The sequence below is a fragment of the Lindgomyces ingoldianus genome, assembly GCF_010093535.1.
Source record: "Lindgomyces ingoldianus strain ATCC 200398 unplaced genomic scaffold BDR25scaffold_21, whole genome shotgun sequence".
In the NCBI taxonomy this organism is placed as follows: domain Eukaryota; kingdom Fungi; phylum Ascomycota; class Dothideomycetes; order Pleosporales; family Lindgomycetaceae; genus Lindgomyces; species Lindgomyces ingoldianus.
In genome coordinates this window covers 380,963-397,500 of record NW_022985182.1, presented here as the reverse complement: position 1 = coordinate 397,500, position 16,538 = coordinate 380,963, and the positions used below count along the sequence as shown (strand labels likewise).

General features: G+C 47.2%; 4 protein-coding genes across 4 annotated transcripts; 1 reads left to right on the top strand and 3 right to left on the bottom strand.

The window, feature by feature from the left end:
- Positions 1 to 9: 9 nt before the first annotated feature.
- Positions 10 to 4,473, bottom strand: BDR25DRAFT_356536 (uncharacterized protein; the record flags this gene model as incomplete). The annotated part of the gene is made up of 28 exons (XM_033695656.1): positions 10 to 25; positions 74 to 234; positions 319 to 403; positions 441 to 484; positions 522 to 702; positions 728 to 805; positions 846 to 1,005; positions 1,061 to 1,151; positions 1,183 to 1,309; positions 1,375 to 1,541; positions 1,576 to 1,686; positions 1,749 to 1,845; positions 1,891 to 2,050; positions 2,088 to 2,225; positions 2,295 to 2,389; positions 2,465 to 2,557; positions 2,587 to 2,677; positions 2,706 to 2,834; positions 2,867 to 2,984; positions 3,015 to 3,155; positions 3,215 to 3,372; positions 3,413 to 3,719; positions 3,758 to 3,799; positions 3,836 to 4,018; positions 4,078 to 4,159; positions 4,198 to 4,260; positions 4,290 to 4,414; positions 4,450 to 4,473. 28 exons carry the CDS (start codon positions 4,471 to 4,473, stop codon positions 10 to 12), a joined length of 3,267 nt encoding a protein of 1,088 aa, XP_033546134.1.
- A 4,390-nt stretch (positions 4,474 to 8,863) lies between these two features.
- BDR25DRAFT_343703 (uncharacterized protein) lies at positions 8,864 to 9,860 on the top strand. Its single transcript, XM_033693852.1, has one exon. The coding sequence runs from the start codon at positions 8,889 to 8,891 to the stop codon at positions 9,810 to 9,812; it is 924 nt and encodes a 307-aa protein (XP_033546133.1). The 5' UTR covers positions 8,864 to 8,888; the 3' UTR covers positions 9,813 to 9,860.
- Positions 9,861 to 10,299: 439 nt separating this feature from the next.
- On the bottom strand, positions 10,300 to 13,955 carry BDR25DRAFT_356533 (uncharacterized protein; the record flags this gene model as incomplete). The annotated part of the gene is made up of 21 exons (XM_033695655.1): positions 10,300 to 10,516; positions 10,558 to 10,651; positions 10,693 to 10,730; positions 10,765 to 10,810; positions 10,851 to 10,903; positions 10,960 to 11,132; positions 11,201 to 11,302; positions 11,353 to 11,440; positions 11,542 to 11,624; positions 11,650 to 11,824; positions 11,856 to 11,912; positions 11,963 to 12,156; positions 12,188 to 12,319; positions 12,373 to 12,485; positions 12,531 to 12,774; positions 12,942 to 13,134; positions 13,167 to 13,225; positions 13,279 to 13,424; positions 13,468 to 13,643; positions 13,745 to 13,878; positions 13,911 to 13,955. The coding sequence occupies 21 exons, from the start codon at positions 13,953 to 13,955 to the stop codon at positions 10,300 to 10,302; spliced, it is 2,562 nt and encodes an 853-aa protein (XP_033546132.1).
- Positions 13,956 to 14,274: 319 nt separating this feature from the next.
- BDR25DRAFT_47876 (RNA 3'-terminal phosphate cyclase) lies at positions 14,275 to 15,974 on the bottom strand. Its single transcript, XM_033698630.1, has 2 exons — positions 15,595 to 15,974; positions 14,275 to 15,533 (listed from the first exon to the last, which is right to left on the bottom strand). Exons 1-2 carry the CDS (start codon positions 15,871 to 15,873, stop codon positions 14,595 to 14,597), a joined length of 1,218 nt encoding a protein of 405 aa, XP_033546131.1. The 5' UTR covers positions 15,874 to 15,974; the 3' UTR covers positions 14,275 to 14,594.
- Positions 15,975 to 16,538: the final 564 nt, after the last annotated feature.

The window sequence follows — 16,538 nt, the reverse complement described above, 5'->3', positions numbered from 1 at the left end:
CGGGGTCTTTCAGGAGGTACGACCACTAACCCACGAGTCAGCAAGGCCATGGAGTTTGAGATCAAGTGATCACGAATCGCGTCGTGTAATGTAGTCGATAATGCCGAAAGAAAGTCTTTTGCCCATTGTGGAGTGGATAATAGAACGTTGTTGAAATGATAATGGGCTGAGTGTCATATGAAACGGAGCTTTATTGCTTGGAAGCCGCCAGGGACTATTGCAGCTTGTTTGCTCCTACCACCCCCTTATTTATCTATGTTTGAGTCTGCCTTCTAGCAGGATGTGTCAGTTGCAGCTATGTTTCCGAGATATTAACACATTTCCGATGGAAGGACGTTGGTTCTCAGGAAAGAGAGAATACTCCATCAAGACTGCAAGGCTGGGTGCTCGAATTTTGAAATGCCTACAATATGGTATCTTTAGTCTGGTTCGCTTTTTACAAATGGGTGATCTGTGTCTTCATCTTCTCTTTCCTGTCATTCGACTTTAGTACCACCCAAACATCCTTAAAGTGCTCTAACCAAAGTTAATTTGGGAAGGTTTTCCATAGCCCTCTGAAATTCCAAACCACGTTCAATATTCTGTCGTCGGATAGCAGTTTTGGTCTGCCATCCTGCGCCATACACTTTGCTTGAGAGCTCAATCATTTTCTCATCAATAAATGTCTTCTCTTCTCTTGGAGAGCGGCACAGTCTGCCTTGACTGGATCGTTCCCATTCACCACTACGAAACTTGCTCACCGCTACCTGGCGCACCTTTCGGTGGTCCGAATAGAACGAATGGGGCAATTGGGAGGCCATTTATACTACATCATGGGCCTATATTACCTACTTTGTAGGTTAGACCGGATTTGGCAGAAGAAAATCTGGTAGTTGATGGAAAGTATCGGACGGAGACGACGTGTTTCGGACCTCGAAATGGGTAACATGCCTTGATAAAGGAACGCTAAATATAGAGAGGAGATCCAACGGTAGTAGGACATGGCTCGAAGGTAGAATGATAGGACTGATTTTAAGTGCCGCAAACAGAAAGGTAATTTCCATTTCTCACCAATAGTCACCTTCTTGTGATAGTGGACTCACTAGTAAAACCTCCGAGCACTCGAAGAGGGATGGGAGCAGCAAGGTAGCACCAAACCCGATGCCGCTACTCTCCGTAGCGGAGAATCGAGCTTATCCTGACGTCTTTCATGCCACCTTTGACCTTCGTCTGGGAAGTCGACAGCTTTGACACTCGAAAGTTGGATGCCACCTCCGTTTCGCGTCGTCTAATATTTCGGGAAGTGTAAGCGGTGCTGGAGATATGTGATCTATATTCCATCGTCATTTTCTCTCCTAGATCTCCCCTTTAGCGACTTTTTGTTGGTCCTATCACCTTAATTTGTTGTTATTCGTCACTCTTTGAAGTCTTTCATTCGAACAAACACATCCTCCTAGCTGCACCACAAATTTCGCGATAATTCCCACGCTAATGGAGCCGTTCATTCGGCTATACGCTCTCAGATCACATCTCTTAGACCTCTGTAGATGGCGCCCATATTCCTAGGGCGTGACGCCATTATGGCGCAGAGATGACGCGGTGATCAAAAGTGACTACGGTTTGCAAAGATGTCGTATGGCTGGTACGAATACCTTTCGGAACAGGCCGAATAGCTTCACGCACTCGGATAGAAATGACGTCATTTATCTACCAATGGTGCACGCTATCTGCACGTGCAAGTTTCCTAACGCCTCTAACCTTAACTTTACCTTCACGACGTAAACTGCACCTATTTCGTGCGGCTGCAGTGCAGGAGCTGCAGGCCTTCGGCCAGAAGGTGCAAATGTGGATTGCGGTGTCACTACACTTCAATAATTACTTGCAGCAAGTTTTCGCTTCTCGGATAGTCACCACTCCCACAACGATGGAAATAGCCGTGAAGCTGCAAGATGGGTTTGGGAGAGTCTATCCGAAAATTGATATCCCAAGGGGGCTGAAATGTTTGAAATAGTGATTTCGTCCAACTGCATCGGAATGATTACCAGCGAAAACCTGAATTTGGACGAAAGAACTTAGGGTTGTATTGGCTCCGAGCACGCCTAGAGTACTCCGCCTCTTCTGGAACGCACGTTTCATTAATTTTTCCTCTTGTAGAGTAGCTGTATCCGACACAAATGGATAGCGGACCTGCCTACTTGGAGACAGCCTGCATGTGTTGATGCTGGACAGAGCGCTGGGCCGTGTAACTAGAACCCTGCGTTATCATGGCCCTCATGCTCGTGCGATGGAGGCTATTTTCAGCGCTTCTGCCGCACCACCACTTAAAAATGAGGCCCATTGCATTCGTGTCTCCTCATGCAAGGCCACCTTTGAAAGCTGCCCACCACCTCGCCCCGCTTCACGATACAGACTACAAGCCCCACATCATTTACTTTTCAATCCTTCGCTCGGAAAGACTAGGGTCTGCAAACGCCACCATCATCACCGTGCAGCGGGCGCCAACGTTGCAATAACCCCTGTCGCTTCATCCATTCGTTTCGGTCGATCGCCAGCTAAAAGGTCGATCGATTTGGTCTTTCTACCGGGTCATGTGAGAGAGGGGTTAACCTGGTCTGGTCAGTCGCGGCAAGGCCCGAGAAAAAGCGCGGTTGGGAAGGGATTTTGCGAATCCGATGATGCCTGACGTGAAGAAGAGAGGCTTGAGGGAGGGGTTAGCCTGTTGAAACCATAGGGATGGTTCGCAGGAGTGTAGAAGAACGCATCGTTGAGGTATCTCGATGGATAAATCAATGCGCCTTTCGTATGATGACAACCTAGCGCTTGGGGTGTGGAGCCAAGGGAAATGGCGAGGGGTGCTCGAGATCTGGGAATGAGATGGCACTCTCACAGCATGGGCTTCTTGTCCGTTTCACGTTGACCGTGTAACATTGGTCATCAGTATGACAAGTGCAGAACGCAAAGTCTGCTGGATAGAGGACATGTGGAATATTCGCATTTGCGCGAGGCTACGCGTGGAATCGCAATTGGATATGGACTTTGATTTGATGAAAAGAGAGGAAAGCCTGTTTTCCCCATGTGGAGGGGAAAGCAGTTCTATATTGCTCATGCGTATTAATTGAAACTTGACAGAAGAATGTGGGTTCAATAACCATGACGCCGTCCACCATTCCTAACGCCTGCGCTGCTCCCTCTTGAAAATAGGACTTGCTATATGTTACACAGAATATGCAGAAACCCATCCTGTGTAAATGCTGTAGAATGTCCTCCGAATGCTGCCATGGATCTGTCTATCGATCTGAAGAAGTTGGTGGACAATGGAAGCTGAATCGAAATACCCAACACCGTCGCTAAAATCCGAGCGTGAATCATATCCTTTCGTATCGTATCGTGGCTCTGTGGGTGTCGTTTCGAGAGATGTATGGTGGCTATCGACCCTTGCCAGAGGCAGCAGCGAGTTGCGAGAGCGAGGCGAACGAAGATGTCATCGCTGAATAGGTTGCTCCATTGACGGATGAGAAGGAGGAAGAGCTGTTTGTGCGGATGCCCTGAAGATTGAGGGTAATGCAACTGTCGCATCGGCCGTTTTGGGTGTTGCATCGGCCTCGGCAACCGCGCTCGTAGTTGACACAGGAGAACATTATGTCAAAGTTGATGTTGAAGTTTGGTGAGCGAATGTAGAGAAGTGGAGTGTTTGAGTTTTGGATTCGGGAGGGTTCAATCTTCGAGAGGATCTGCTGAAGCTAATGCAACGGCAGCGGGTGAGGGTAAAGATATAGACACGGATCAAGCGTGATGCCCGATGATGTAGTTTCAATTGAGACTAAAGTGCTCTTGTGCCAAGATATAAGGCCTTAACACGTCGTAGCGCAGAGCCCCCTGTTGGCGTGCCTTGGACGAAGGTGTGTGATGGCAAGGACTGCAGGTGAGCGGTGCCAATCACAAGACGAGAAGGGTACAGGGGTAGTCGGCTGAGGAAAGATTGGTGGGCGAGAGTCCGCTGGCCGCTTGAGGTGTCAAAGAGGTTGTGTTTCTTGGGATTCTGTAATGCGGGCCATTGCGGCGGGCCCCTCGCTCTTTAAAAAAGCATGGAAGACGCACAGTGAAAGACATCCAAGACTTTGAGCTGCAAGGAGGGCTGGGAAGGCGACGGATCAGCCGGATGGTTGAACGGACCTTGGCGCTCGGTCCAACTTTTTGACGCGGCCTGCTCTTACTCACTCATGCACAGCGCCCGGTCGGAGCCTTGTTTCGCTCACTTTATTGCCATGAATGCCGTCGGCCCTGGGGCATGCACCTTAACGCCGCCTCACTTTGCCCGAATTTCCCGGCAATAGTTGCGCGTGGTGGAGGCTGAGCGGCTCATCTGTGTCCGTTTCGAGCACACCACCGAAAAGCAGACTAAAATGGCACCAACCTGCAGAAGAACAAAACTCATCTGCCCCTCTCACAATCTGCGGAACACTGCATTACAGAGTAGTTGAGTTGGGGGCGCATTTGGGCATATGTTATGTCCTGTTGTCAACTGTCTGCATGGATGCCAAAGTTAGGCTTGAACAATGCACGAGAGTGAGCCCATAAAACCCTCACAAAGACTTACACATTTTGGTCGTCTAGACTTTATTTGACACCGTCTCAGCCCTGTATGATTACGTTGCGCCGTGTCGCAGGCTTACTCACGGCATATGTCGAATGAGGATGTCAGACCATTTGGTCCGAACTATCACCATCAGTTGGTCAACTACTTTCTTTCATAAGACGCATACTTTCTTACCTGCCGCATCCAGCAAGTCCGGAGGTCGGCATTTTTTTTCCCATCTTTATGTTAATCCCATCGTAATTTTGCGCGGTTTTCCTCTTCTTACACACAGCATGCTTTCAAGAGTTCATGTGCCCTAATTGAGACAGGTTACAACGAGTCGTCTTTGCTGTATTTGCAAGTTCCTTTTTTGGCCCATCGAATATCGACAATTCCACGGCTTGCCTCTACCAGCCGCGCTCTTGGGGTCATAAGATTGCCTCGTTTTTGAAGCGGAACCCATCGGAGTTCACGGAGCCTCATTTATCGCCGATCGTAGGAGCTAGTCTCTACTGGAACGTGGGTATGCGCCGATGACTCAAGTTATATCCGAGATATCACCTACCCAACGTTGTATGCATCCCACTTCTTAACGTTTTCCTGGAAAACTTTCCTGGAACTCTTTTGCTGACTGTAGGAACACGAACTACAACCGCACCCTCCTGGTGTAACCGGACCAAGCTTGGTGAAATAGGATGCAATGTGGAATCCTATCAACACACTCCAATGCTTTAAAAGCAGTAGTAAATAGTTGTTCTTGATGCTACAGTATGCTGTATCACTGAAACTCAGTATATTCTTCCACTTTCAAGACGTGCTCCATAGGAAGCCTTCCCTTTTCACCCTGCTCTATTGTACGTTTCCTGATTTTGTCTTGGAAATCTTCGTGCCATTGCCTATGAATTACTTAATCGCCACTTCCTTAGCAACATCTCCGCTTCTGTAGCCTTCTACATCAGGTAATTCGATGTTTCGCCGTAGATTGCGGCACTGAAATGCTTTCATAACATACAACTCGAGTTTCCTATTTTGGCTTAGCACGATTCTGAGAAACTCATGATAAATGTCTTTCTCTCAACTTTCCCTTTCCGTGAGGAAATATGTGCCCCTCTCCGCGAACAATCGCACACACGTCAGAGTAGTCAAGTGCTTCGTAGGTACGTTTCAGTTTTGCACCTTCTGGGGTTCTCTCGCTGTCATGGGACCATAAATTTAAGCTTGATTTCAGGTTACGGCGAGACTGCAATGGCTAACTACAACATGAATATCTTCCATCATGGTATGTAGTTTCAGATAGGATTCCTAGGACAATTTCTGACCTGGCTGATAGCAAACCCAATTCATCAGCCACTTTTTCTCCCGCAAAACTTGTAGAGGCAGAAAAGGCCACTCGTTCCCTTCATTGCTCTTCCTGATCCAACATCACTTCTTCATACCCGATTTCACGTCTTCTTCCACCCTCCAAAGGAGGCAAAATTTTGCAAAAACATACGACAGCGGGGATTCGCTAGTGGTCTCCCACCTAACTACTAATCCACCGGTTGCTGGGTTAATTATCGGGGAGCGGACGGGACCCAATTGATTCCAGCACCTATGATCGTATGTGAAAGAAATAGGTTGAAATTTACTTTATATTCCTTTGATATTTTCCGGCAAAAACTGTCCATGAAGGAGTAGGACGGGGGCCGCCAAGAAAACAGATCAAGATAACCTTTGAGATTTTCTCTTGTCCAGTGGGATGGCTGAAGAAATGGGTTATCGCTATTTTTCTGGTAGCGTATGCTGAAAAAGGAGAAAGCAGTGATTCCCTTCATTCCTATCCATTCCCTACTTGTTGACGGTGAAATTGAACTTCGAACCACCGAACTCCCTCCGAAGCAGCTCATTCCGCGACTTCGTCTCCTCTATAGCTTTATGGAATATTTTGGGTTCATAAAATTGTGTATAACTCGGCTCGAATTCCCTCAGGACAGCAAACTCGTGCTTGGAGCATCGAAATATTTTCCAATCAGGACCAGAAGTGTTACAGTCGCCCCGAATGCCGTTGTTTTAGTTAGCATAGATGGGGGGATTGGGTGAGATTCGCTGACACAGGTCGTCGCTGATTACATTGTGAGGGATGTTGAGGTGTTTGAGGTTCTTGAGGGGTTGGGGGTTAGGGCAACCGTCGCATTTAGGGTGAGAGTTCAAAATCGTTGTCTCCGTCTTCCACGGACTACATTGCGGGATTCTCAACATATGGAACGACTGATTCTAGGACCTCCCAGGACTATAATGCACGCGAAGCCTTTTCACATTGAAACGAATGTTAGAATATGTAGTGGCGTCCCTTGGGTGGAGGAAATAAGGGTTAATAGCGAGATACAAAGTGCTAAGTCCAACAGAGAGATGTTGTAATGTCTACGGAAGGCGTTTGTGCCACATAGAGATATTCGTATGTTTGATCCCACTCAGGCTAGAAATCTCTTCGAACAGGGTGTTGCGGGGCTAGGTGTTGGGAAAATCTTGATAAATTCCTCGGAACTCGGCGTGAAACTAGGTATAACGCATAGGAATACTTCTTCATAGAAATGAATTCCCCGAACATTTTTGTCTGCAATGAACTGTTTCGATGTCTCGTTCCCCCTGAGCCCTCTCCCAAGTTCCGAAGTATGGGCCACTTCTATCGCTGACGAGCTTTGTCTAATTTGGGTATAAATTGACCGAAAGATTGCGCGGCCATGACATACCGGGTGTTAAAAATCTTTATATTAGCATGGATTTGTCTTACGTTCCCCTAGAGACCCAGGTTAGCTAGTAGGCTCCGTGTAAAGAGGACAAGCGTATATTCTTCCTGAAACAAATAGTAGGTGAATGGAAGAGTAATTATTGCGCAATTGGATGAAGCCGCTTGCACGCTAGTATTCTGCTTCTAAGGCAGTCTGACATAGGCTTGAACTCATGGTGGATTGCAGCAAGCTCGTGCTTGAGGCCGTCAAGGAATTGGTAGGCACTCCTGCTTTCAGTTGTCCTATTTTATTCCGCTTATAGTGTATCCAAGAATATAGAAGCCGATTCGAAGGAGGATCTTCTCCGGGAATTTAAGGATCGAGGAGAAGTTCGCCGCCATGTTGTCCTTTTGGCACCCCAAGCGCATACCGAAACATGGGGAGAGGTTATCGTAGAAACTCGTGGAAAATTATTGTTTGCGAGAAGAGGAGTTTTGGTACCACTCGTAAGAGTTGGTCTAGGCTGGTCGGGTGGATAGTTTGTGCCTACCCCGCCGGTGCAACCGTTCGCTGGTGCTGAAGGTGAAAGGGATGATTTACTGAAACGTGACTATGACTTTATAATTTTGCACGCGCTGGCAGATTCGTTAAAGTAATGTCCCTCCCTGCGCAACGAGAAACCCCCCCGCAACGAGAAAAATGGACGGATACTTTGACTTTTCACTACTCCAACTCTGCGTGCATGTGGTTATCCGCTATAATATATATAATTTATAAGTTATACTATAGGTAATCCTAACCATGCGAGTGCCTTCGCAACCAAATATTTCAGTCTCCGTGACGCCACCCGCACTTGTTTTGGGCAGAGCCATATTTCGTCGCGGAAGAAACATCCCTCGCTAGAGTACCACCATCGAGCTCTTCCCGCTGTTCAAAACCCGCCAGAAGGGTTCTATCAAGCTTGCATGTTTCATCATAGTACTGGGAAGTCACCATCAGCCTTGTAGTTGCTCCTGCGCACAAATTTATGCAAGATCGCTACTACAGTTGGTACTTCCGGCCAAGCAGCTTCTAATCCTAGCTAGTGAAAAACAACCCCGCTTGGTGTACATAATCATTTAGGTGTAATTTACATATGTTATCTAGTGGGCTAGGCTTGTAGCTGTTAGGTCTGTTCGGCCTATGGATGTGGAAACGACTGTAAGAGACATGATGTCATCTGCTTACTGGACGGGTGCTTAGCGTAACTGGGCATTCTAATACCCTAATTGCAAGCAAGAGTCTTGACGATAACGTGTACAAATGTAGTGACGTGCTATTAGCATAGACTTGTGATTTGCTTCATGTAAGAAGGTTACTCTATTACTGCTTAAGCTTACAAAGGTGTGGCTGATGTAGATTAGCTACCCTAATAGGAGTAGCGTTGCAAGCACTAAACCTTGATTGTGCATTTTAATGAAGTTGTAAATAACAAGACGAACTAAGGAACATTACTAAAAATAGTTAGCGTAGGGCAGGGGCAGCCCCGCAGCTAGTGTAACGGCCACTTAACGTAAGAACTAAAGCAAACGTCTTTGCTCAACCTCATCTCGTACAAGGACTCCTCTCGAGACAGAAGAAGCACGATGATTGATCTCTCCCTGCTCTTAGATGGTTTTGACGAAAGCCTCGCCAACAGTCTCGATGATTCTGGCAAGTACGATGTGACGATACGACTTCTCTGCTCAACAGTACGAAGATACAACAACATTTACAGAGAACTTGAGCGCCTTAAAGAGTCAACAGGCTTTAACAAGCCATTTCCGATCCTGCGCCTCCCTCGAGAGATTCGCGACAAGATATACACCTACAGTCTGCGCGCCGCAATCTCAGTTGACGTAATACCGCGATTGTCTTACATTCACACCGCTGATAATCCCTTTAAGCCTCCAACATCAGGCCTACTCCGCGTGAATAAGCAGGTCTATCACGAAGCCATTGAAATATTATATTCAAAGAATATTTTCAGGTTCCAGAAGCCGGGACAGCTATTTGCTTTTGAACAACAGATCGGGTTGGAGAGTCTCAAGCGAGTGAGGAGTATATGTATTTGGATCAGATTCCCTATGGAAGACGAAGCAGTCCCGGACCCGAGATACTTGCCGCGATCGGAATACGATAGCGTCCCATCTCATTGGACCGCGGCTTTGAAGGCATGTGGTCTAAAGCAAATCGTGCATCTATATATTGAGGCGGAGATGATCCTGTCTCCTCCATTGTCTTTGCTTCCTATGCCTAAGGACCTGCAGGTATGCATTGAGGAATTTCTTGGAAGGGTGGCAGACAATAAAGTCCCACACCTTTCGCTAAAGGGATTCAGGGAGGAGGAAAGGGAGAAATTTCCTAAGAGGTGGGAGGTTGTAATGGATCAGTGGGATGACTACAAGGAAGAATTTGAAGCATTGCAGAGGGAATTGGAGGAATTAGAGGCATGTTCTGACACGCAATGGAATTTCAGTCCTGGGACTTTTGAAGGAGAGGGGTTGGATGATGAACAACAAATGCCCTAGCCTTGCTTGCCAACATATTTACACCCTGTAGTTCCTAGTACCGCAGGTATTGTGTACCTAATGATATTCTTTTCACATAAAAAGTATCTTATCTCTTTTCCTGTGCATGTTAAAATGTGCAAAGTGAAATTGTAGAACATACAGAGTATTAGCCTGAGCAACAGCCTTCACACCTATTCTCCACCATTGGAAACATCACATGTCTCTTTCCCATCATATAACTACCATTAAGTCCTCTTACCAAGGACTTAATTATGGCTAGTGTTGATGACTTTTGTGAGAATGCCTGCATTGTAATCAGAGATAGCTAATTGCATAGCCGGTTCCCTAGGATCTACTATATAGGAAACGCATTATGCAGGTAGAAAGGACGGCAGCTAATAGATGAGATGTTGTGTTTGGAAACAGCAAGTCAAGGAAGTACCTCCTTGTACCGTAGCAAATCACGCGTCTCTAATAATAGCGCCTTACTAAATTTGCCTGAGTGCTAAGGTTCTTGCTTTGCAAGCGGGGTAGTCAGAATGCGTGCTGCAGCCGCGTCGGGGTGCCCAAGGTTAGACAGTTGTAACAGGTATTGTTGGCCTCGGATCTGTACCTCTCTCAAGCCCCATCCGCGTTCATGATGGTGAACGGAAGACTGGGCAACGTTACCTCGTTCTGCTAGAGCTGCGTAAGTCCTGTTAATTATTGAAAATGAAAAGTTGCTGTATTCGATAAGGAGCGCAGCTCAGGCTATATACCTTACACTACCCAATAGCTCCTGCATTTGTTGGTGTAAACATCTTCAGCTGATGCAGCCTCTTTAACCCATCCTGCTTGCCTCACCCTACTGGGTATACCTGCCATTTCAACAAGTCCTACGTACGCTTACAGGGAGCACTTGCGCCAACGCCTGGCTGGCTCGGTCCATGTTCGCGACTATGGTGATTAATCTCCCTGTATTAAACCCCACATGGTATACCATTCGATATACCGGTTTTTAATCCCCCAACCAAATTCTATCAATCATGTTTTGCGCAATAAGACCTTAATACCCACCATCAATTCCTGCTAGGAAAAACTCATCTCCTGCCGCTAGACCACCGACTATTCTTCACTCAAAGCCGAAGACAATGGAATTACTCTATGCATGATGCCCGAATGCAACATGAAACGGAGCTCATATAATCCCGGAAGACCATCTCCGTCATCTACAATATCCTGCACCCATTCAGTCGTATCATCGCCCCCGTTAATGATATCAAGTTTCTCAAGACTGGAGGAAGGAAAGCCGCAATGCTGCAATCGAACAATCCTTGCCACTGTTTGAAGGGGCTGATCCTATATCAGGGAGAGATAAATGATGCAAGCTGTGGGAGACTGCTAGCGAGCGTGATAGCCTAGTTGACATGATATTGAACTCGAACTATATTGGAGCTGTCTTCAAAATCTCCAGAGTTGGCCCGGTGAAATAAGTAGGGTAAAGGAGTTTCTTCGGAGCAGTCGCATTTCTCACATCATGTTTGTTCTAGATTCGGATGGCCATTCGGAAGGGGTGCACGTTGTATAGATCGAGGACCTTGAGGTTCTTGAAGCTGCTCAGCAGGGTACGGGTCTCAAAAAGAAAGTGAGTAGCACTGAGTCGCACCCTGAAGGCCCCAATCCCCATACGAAGGTAGGTAATATGTGTGATGTTTAAGTCTACATCGCAAGGAAATGCCCCCCCAGCCGGTTGGCGCAACGAGATCACATGTCCTCGGAGTGGGATTCTGGAGTAATTGGCTTGGGATGGCGTATACCCTCATCGACAGATAATGTAGAGCTGGGAATGGACTTGAGGATGGTTGTGAGTTGTTACGCTTAGAGGATCGGCATTATCGTATGTAATAAGGCGTGGTGGTGTTAGAAGGCCGGATAGACCGTGTCGCTTGTCATCGACGATGCTTCCCTGCTCAATTAAAGGAAAGGCGAAAAAGAAGATGCTAAATAGCATCTTCAAGTTCGTATTGAGAGTTAATGTGTCAATTGCCACTCTCTAAAGCAAGTTCATCCTTTGGAATGTACTTGATAGCATCACTGAGAGACGTGCTAGTGTCAAAGTCTTTGAACGTGATGAACAGCCTCGACCGAGCGCCTAGAGATTGTAAGTCGCTCATAGTCTTATAGGTTACGCCGTGGGATTCCTCACTTTATTCAACAGATTACAGTGGCAAAAAAGAGTTCCGGTAAGAGGCACTAGATGTGGCAATGCGGACTCATTAGAGGGTCCCAAAACAAGAGTTCCAAACAAGATCTCCAGTGCGCAAGAAAAGAATTCTCGACAGGCAAGGGATAAGTTACGGAAATCTTGGGAGAATCCCCGAGACTTCTTCAAGGACTCGAACTCTAATTTAAACGTCGAGCTCGGACCATCGTGGTGCAAGAATGAAGCCATGTATATAAGGAGTTCGGGCGGAGGTGATGATCAGATAGTATTTACCTTGCATGGACTTCATGAGGGAGCCACCAAGTGGCAGTGCCTCTTGCGTCTTGTTGAGAAGCGACCGTGTTAAGCTGCGAGGTAGAGTACACAGAAAAAGACAAGGGCGATCGAAGGAGCGGGTTTTATGAATAGAATACCAGAGCCGTGAACTAAGCATGAATTAGAGAGAATCTGACTATGTCCTAGTAGAATGTGCGGCATTGTAATGAAAGCTCAATACTGCACAGTGGAATGCACTCGGTGAGGATGACGCACACGTAAGCGTTTTGGTGTCCCCACTATCGTCTCAAAGTTCTCTATGACATCACGCTGAATCCCCATATGAAGCTCTTCTTCGAGGTAGAGCTTGATCTGTCGCAGGCTGTACTTGGAGTTAACGACTTCCTTTAACTCATAACCCTTCCTGAACCGAATCGTGGAGAATTCAAGATATGGGGTTAGGCGCAGAAAAAAAAATACTTTCTTCCAGTTCACCTCTCGTGATCCATCTAGAATGAAAATCTGGGGATGGAAATGTGGCCAAAATGCTAGAAGTTTCTTAAGCTGGGGAAGGTGTGTTATCTGGACAGTTGTGTGCATAGAATTAATATAGTATCTCAAGTTGGAATAGATTTCATGTCTCCGTTAATAAAGTAGTCCATGAATATTCTTCAGGGTGGCGATGCCACCCCGAAAACCGGAGACAGTATCTTCAAGGCATCAGGATCGGTGTGCAAACTTCGGAGTAGTTGAAAGAAGTGTTTTCTGCCAATCTCAAAGGTGAACTTGTCCTTGCAACGGATTCTTAGAATATTGACACTCACCTTTCGTGATCTCGGCTGTTCGCCATTGTATCCTGCTACGGACCAGCGATAGAAATTTCTACTGTCAACAGGGATGGAAGACAAAGCTACGTTCGCGGAATTATTGCAAGGGTGGTCTCGAGATGCTTGATGTTCAACATAACGTTAGTCTGGCAGATCTCGTCGTCGATCAGGTAACCACAGAACCATTATAGAAATCCACCATCGAGTTAAATCCATGCAGACTCAATCGCTCAACATTCAACGTGAGAGTAGTCAGCAACTCTATAACCGCGGAATGTTGGCCCGCAAACTGTCCCATAAGTCGGCCTGCCTGGACATTAGAGGCATCTGGGTTGTCGAGCTTGTCTCTGTCGTGTGTCGAAGAATAGAAGAATCGCAAATTATTTACAACTTCCTTTGATAGCTCCCCGGGCGGTATTATCGGAGTCGCGAAGACAGTATGCGATTTCTACTATGAGCTCATTCGGCAAGGCTTGAGTCGGAGCTAAAATATGCAAGTTATCTTCGTTGTTACTGTCAATTCTGAATGATGGCGAAATTCCGAAAGGTTGGGTAGTGTTCGACCTTGATTAGTTTTGGTGTAGGGCAGAAAGAGTATGGTGTTCGGAATGACCTTTTAATAACTTGAGCCAAGCATAGTGGAAGTGATTGCTACTACAAGTCACAAATATTTCCCTCTTTCATCCTCAACATTCGTAGAGTCACTGCCTAACTCCCTCCACGAAATTCCCCGCCCTCGTTGGAGTACTTCTGCATTGTTGATGCATATGACGGCTTTCCGACCACATGGCGCACGGAGCTGAAAAGCACTAAGAGTGCTAAGTTCCCAACTTTCGTCGGGATCAAAATCTTATTCTGAGATGCCCTTCGCTTCATCCTGGATGGAAAGGAGGTTAAATGGATGCGACTTTCAACCAAGGCCGGTACTGAGTATCACTCTTTTCGACTGAGAACGAATTTGATGGCGGAGGAAGTTAGAGCCATCTGTGGAGATATTCAGCTATCGAGCTACTGAAACAAGAGGACGATTTGTGCGTTCGGGAGGGACTGTGGTGTAGCGGAGTCGTTTCTGACTCGTTTTCAACCGGTTTTCTTAGGGTAGGTACCATGGACCTACTTTCCAGGTGCTAGGGCTATTGGCCTGACTTCCACTGGCGCGCTACTTTCGACCCCTTCCTCCAACGCCCAAGGACACTGCACAACAGCATCATGGTTCGGTCCCTTATTTCTTGCAATATTTCGCTAGGTTCGCCCCCCCTTTGGGGTGTGAAAATCGCCACATGCACTGTTCCCTCAACGCCTGCACCTCCGAAGGATAGCTCAACTCAGCCATGGAGACCGCTTGCTTAATGATTATAGTATATCAGGCCCACAAATCTACAATCCCGCTAGTGAAGAGGGATGGTTCTTTTCATCGACCGGAATTATCCATTGGTTCTTGGGCGATGTAGCGGACGAATCGTGGCTTGCGTCCTCGGCCGCTGTATGATAGGATTGATACATCCATAACATTTCCTACACTTCGAGATGGTCGAGGGCCTTGACCATATCTGCTTCTGTCTTCTCGATACCATCTTTCCCCACCCCCTGGCCAGCAACAAACCCCACGCCTTCACAACCCCCATCATCATCTAGCTCCACCCCAAGCAGCATATTAACAACCCAATGCGCAGTCTCGGCGTGCAAACTTGGGGCCAATTTCCCTCCACTCACTCTACTCCTTCCTTTCGCCAGTGCCTGGAAAACAACGAGTTGGTCCCGCAAATACTCATCCACACAACCACCGTGCTCAATCTCGGCAATCAGATCTGCGAAGACTTTTTTGGCCATCTTAGATATCACGGTGTCGATTTTACCAGTCCGGATCCCGTGGTCATACAGCCAATCACGCGCAAGCTTGTATCCGGTTGACGTGGTGGCGACGAGGAGAAGGTAGAAGCGTTTGTCGTGGCCAGAGGGTTCGAAAGAAACGTCGAATTCTGTCTCGTTTTCGTTTCCTTGATCACCGAAGATAGCCGTGCGTCTCTTATTAAACATAACTTCTAGTTCATCCCGGAAATGCGATTCGCATGCTTTTGGGGCAAGAATAGTAGCCTTGACATGGCGAATTTCGCCGCGCTGGGCGAGTTGGAACGCTGGTAAACTAGATCCCGAGGGCAATGGGGTGATGGTATAGGAAGTAGTACCGAGTCTTGTGGATCCGGTTGACCATCCCCGTGAATGTAGTTCGGATGTTATTGGAGGGATTCCAATACAAGAAAGCATGGGAAGAAGAACTTGCTGGACATAGTCATATGAGGGTGAGTTAGAAACATTTGTTCCACCCGATATCCTGACCTGAATTGGGGAATTTGAGCCGGAGAAGATGAGATAAGGGAGGATTGCTTGGAATACGAGGCTGATGCTGCCTGGGGTGTTTTGGTTGATTAGGATATGGGCGGTTGATGCAGACACCTATATTATGAATCAGACCTCCTGGAAAAACAGACGTTTGTCTATATTAGTTTCCACGTACTTCTAGTTTCCTGCGTTCGATGGTCAAGCAATAAGGATCTGGAGTGAAGGTGATTTCCTTGCTCTTCAAGCCCACGCCACTGACTCTTGCATTCGAAGCTTTGCCGAGCCATTGAACTGAGGTTAAGTGCTGTGCTTTCAGTCCACCACCCCCTGATCGTTTCCCGCGGATGTTGGTGATTTGAATGGGGATTTTGGTGAGGCTGGAGAGACCAAGGGCAATGCGAAGGAGTTGCCCTCCTCCTTCGAGAGTGGTGCCTTCGAGATGAATGGGCGGCATGGTTAAGATGAGCTCTGCTTCTAAGATATAGAACCTAGCATACGTGCGGGGAAAGAAAGAGACTAAAATGACCTGTAGGACGAATGGGCAAGCAGAGGTAGTGAAGAGCTCAGTGCAAGCTACGCAAAGGAAAACCTAGCTAATTATCAATGGAGGAGGGAAAGGGAAAGGCTAATCAACGAGATGAGTCGAAATCGGAGTTTCTAACTTTCACCACAGTCATCCTTCTGTGGCTGTGTGGCTACAAGGCAGCGTTGTTTGCTGAGACATGATTGGACAATGTCGTCACAGATCTGAAGCGAGCTATTTACGTTCTGCGACCTATTCATTTGATGAATCCATGTCTGCAACACCGTGAGAGAGTGAATGATTGAGGAGTTAAGGGAGGTAAATGCTAGGAGGAGAGCAATCTCGCATCGGGAGTTATCGAAACAGATCGGATCGGGCACGTGTTGGTGCCGATTGCCGGTTCGTTTTGTCGTTTCGTCATTCTCCGAGCCGAGAACTTTTGTCCAGAAGCTTGTCGAAAGCTTTTGACTCCCAACCAACACCCACGTCTCTGCTCTCTGCACACCCTATCGACATGCCGACGTCCCTGACAAGCCTTCGGATACCCATTAATACTCGGTAGGCCGTACGAGGCCTCCTTCCACCCCCCGCGCTCA

Excerpts from the sequence above, each read along its gene's own strand:
- BDR25DRAFT_343703 (XM_033693852.1), top strand. The coding sequence starts at position 8,889 with ATGATTGATCTCTCCCTGCTCTTAGATGGTTTTGACGAAAGCCTCGCC.
- BDR25DRAFT_47876 (XM_033698630.1), bottom strand. The coding sequence starts at position 15,873 with ATGCCGCCCATTCATCTCGAAGGCACCACTCTCGAAGGAGGAGGGCAA. Across the intron at positions 15,534-15,594 it reads TCGAACGCAGGAAACTAGAA|GTGTCTGCATCAACCGCCCA; the intron begins GTACGTGGAAAC and ends TTCATAATATAG.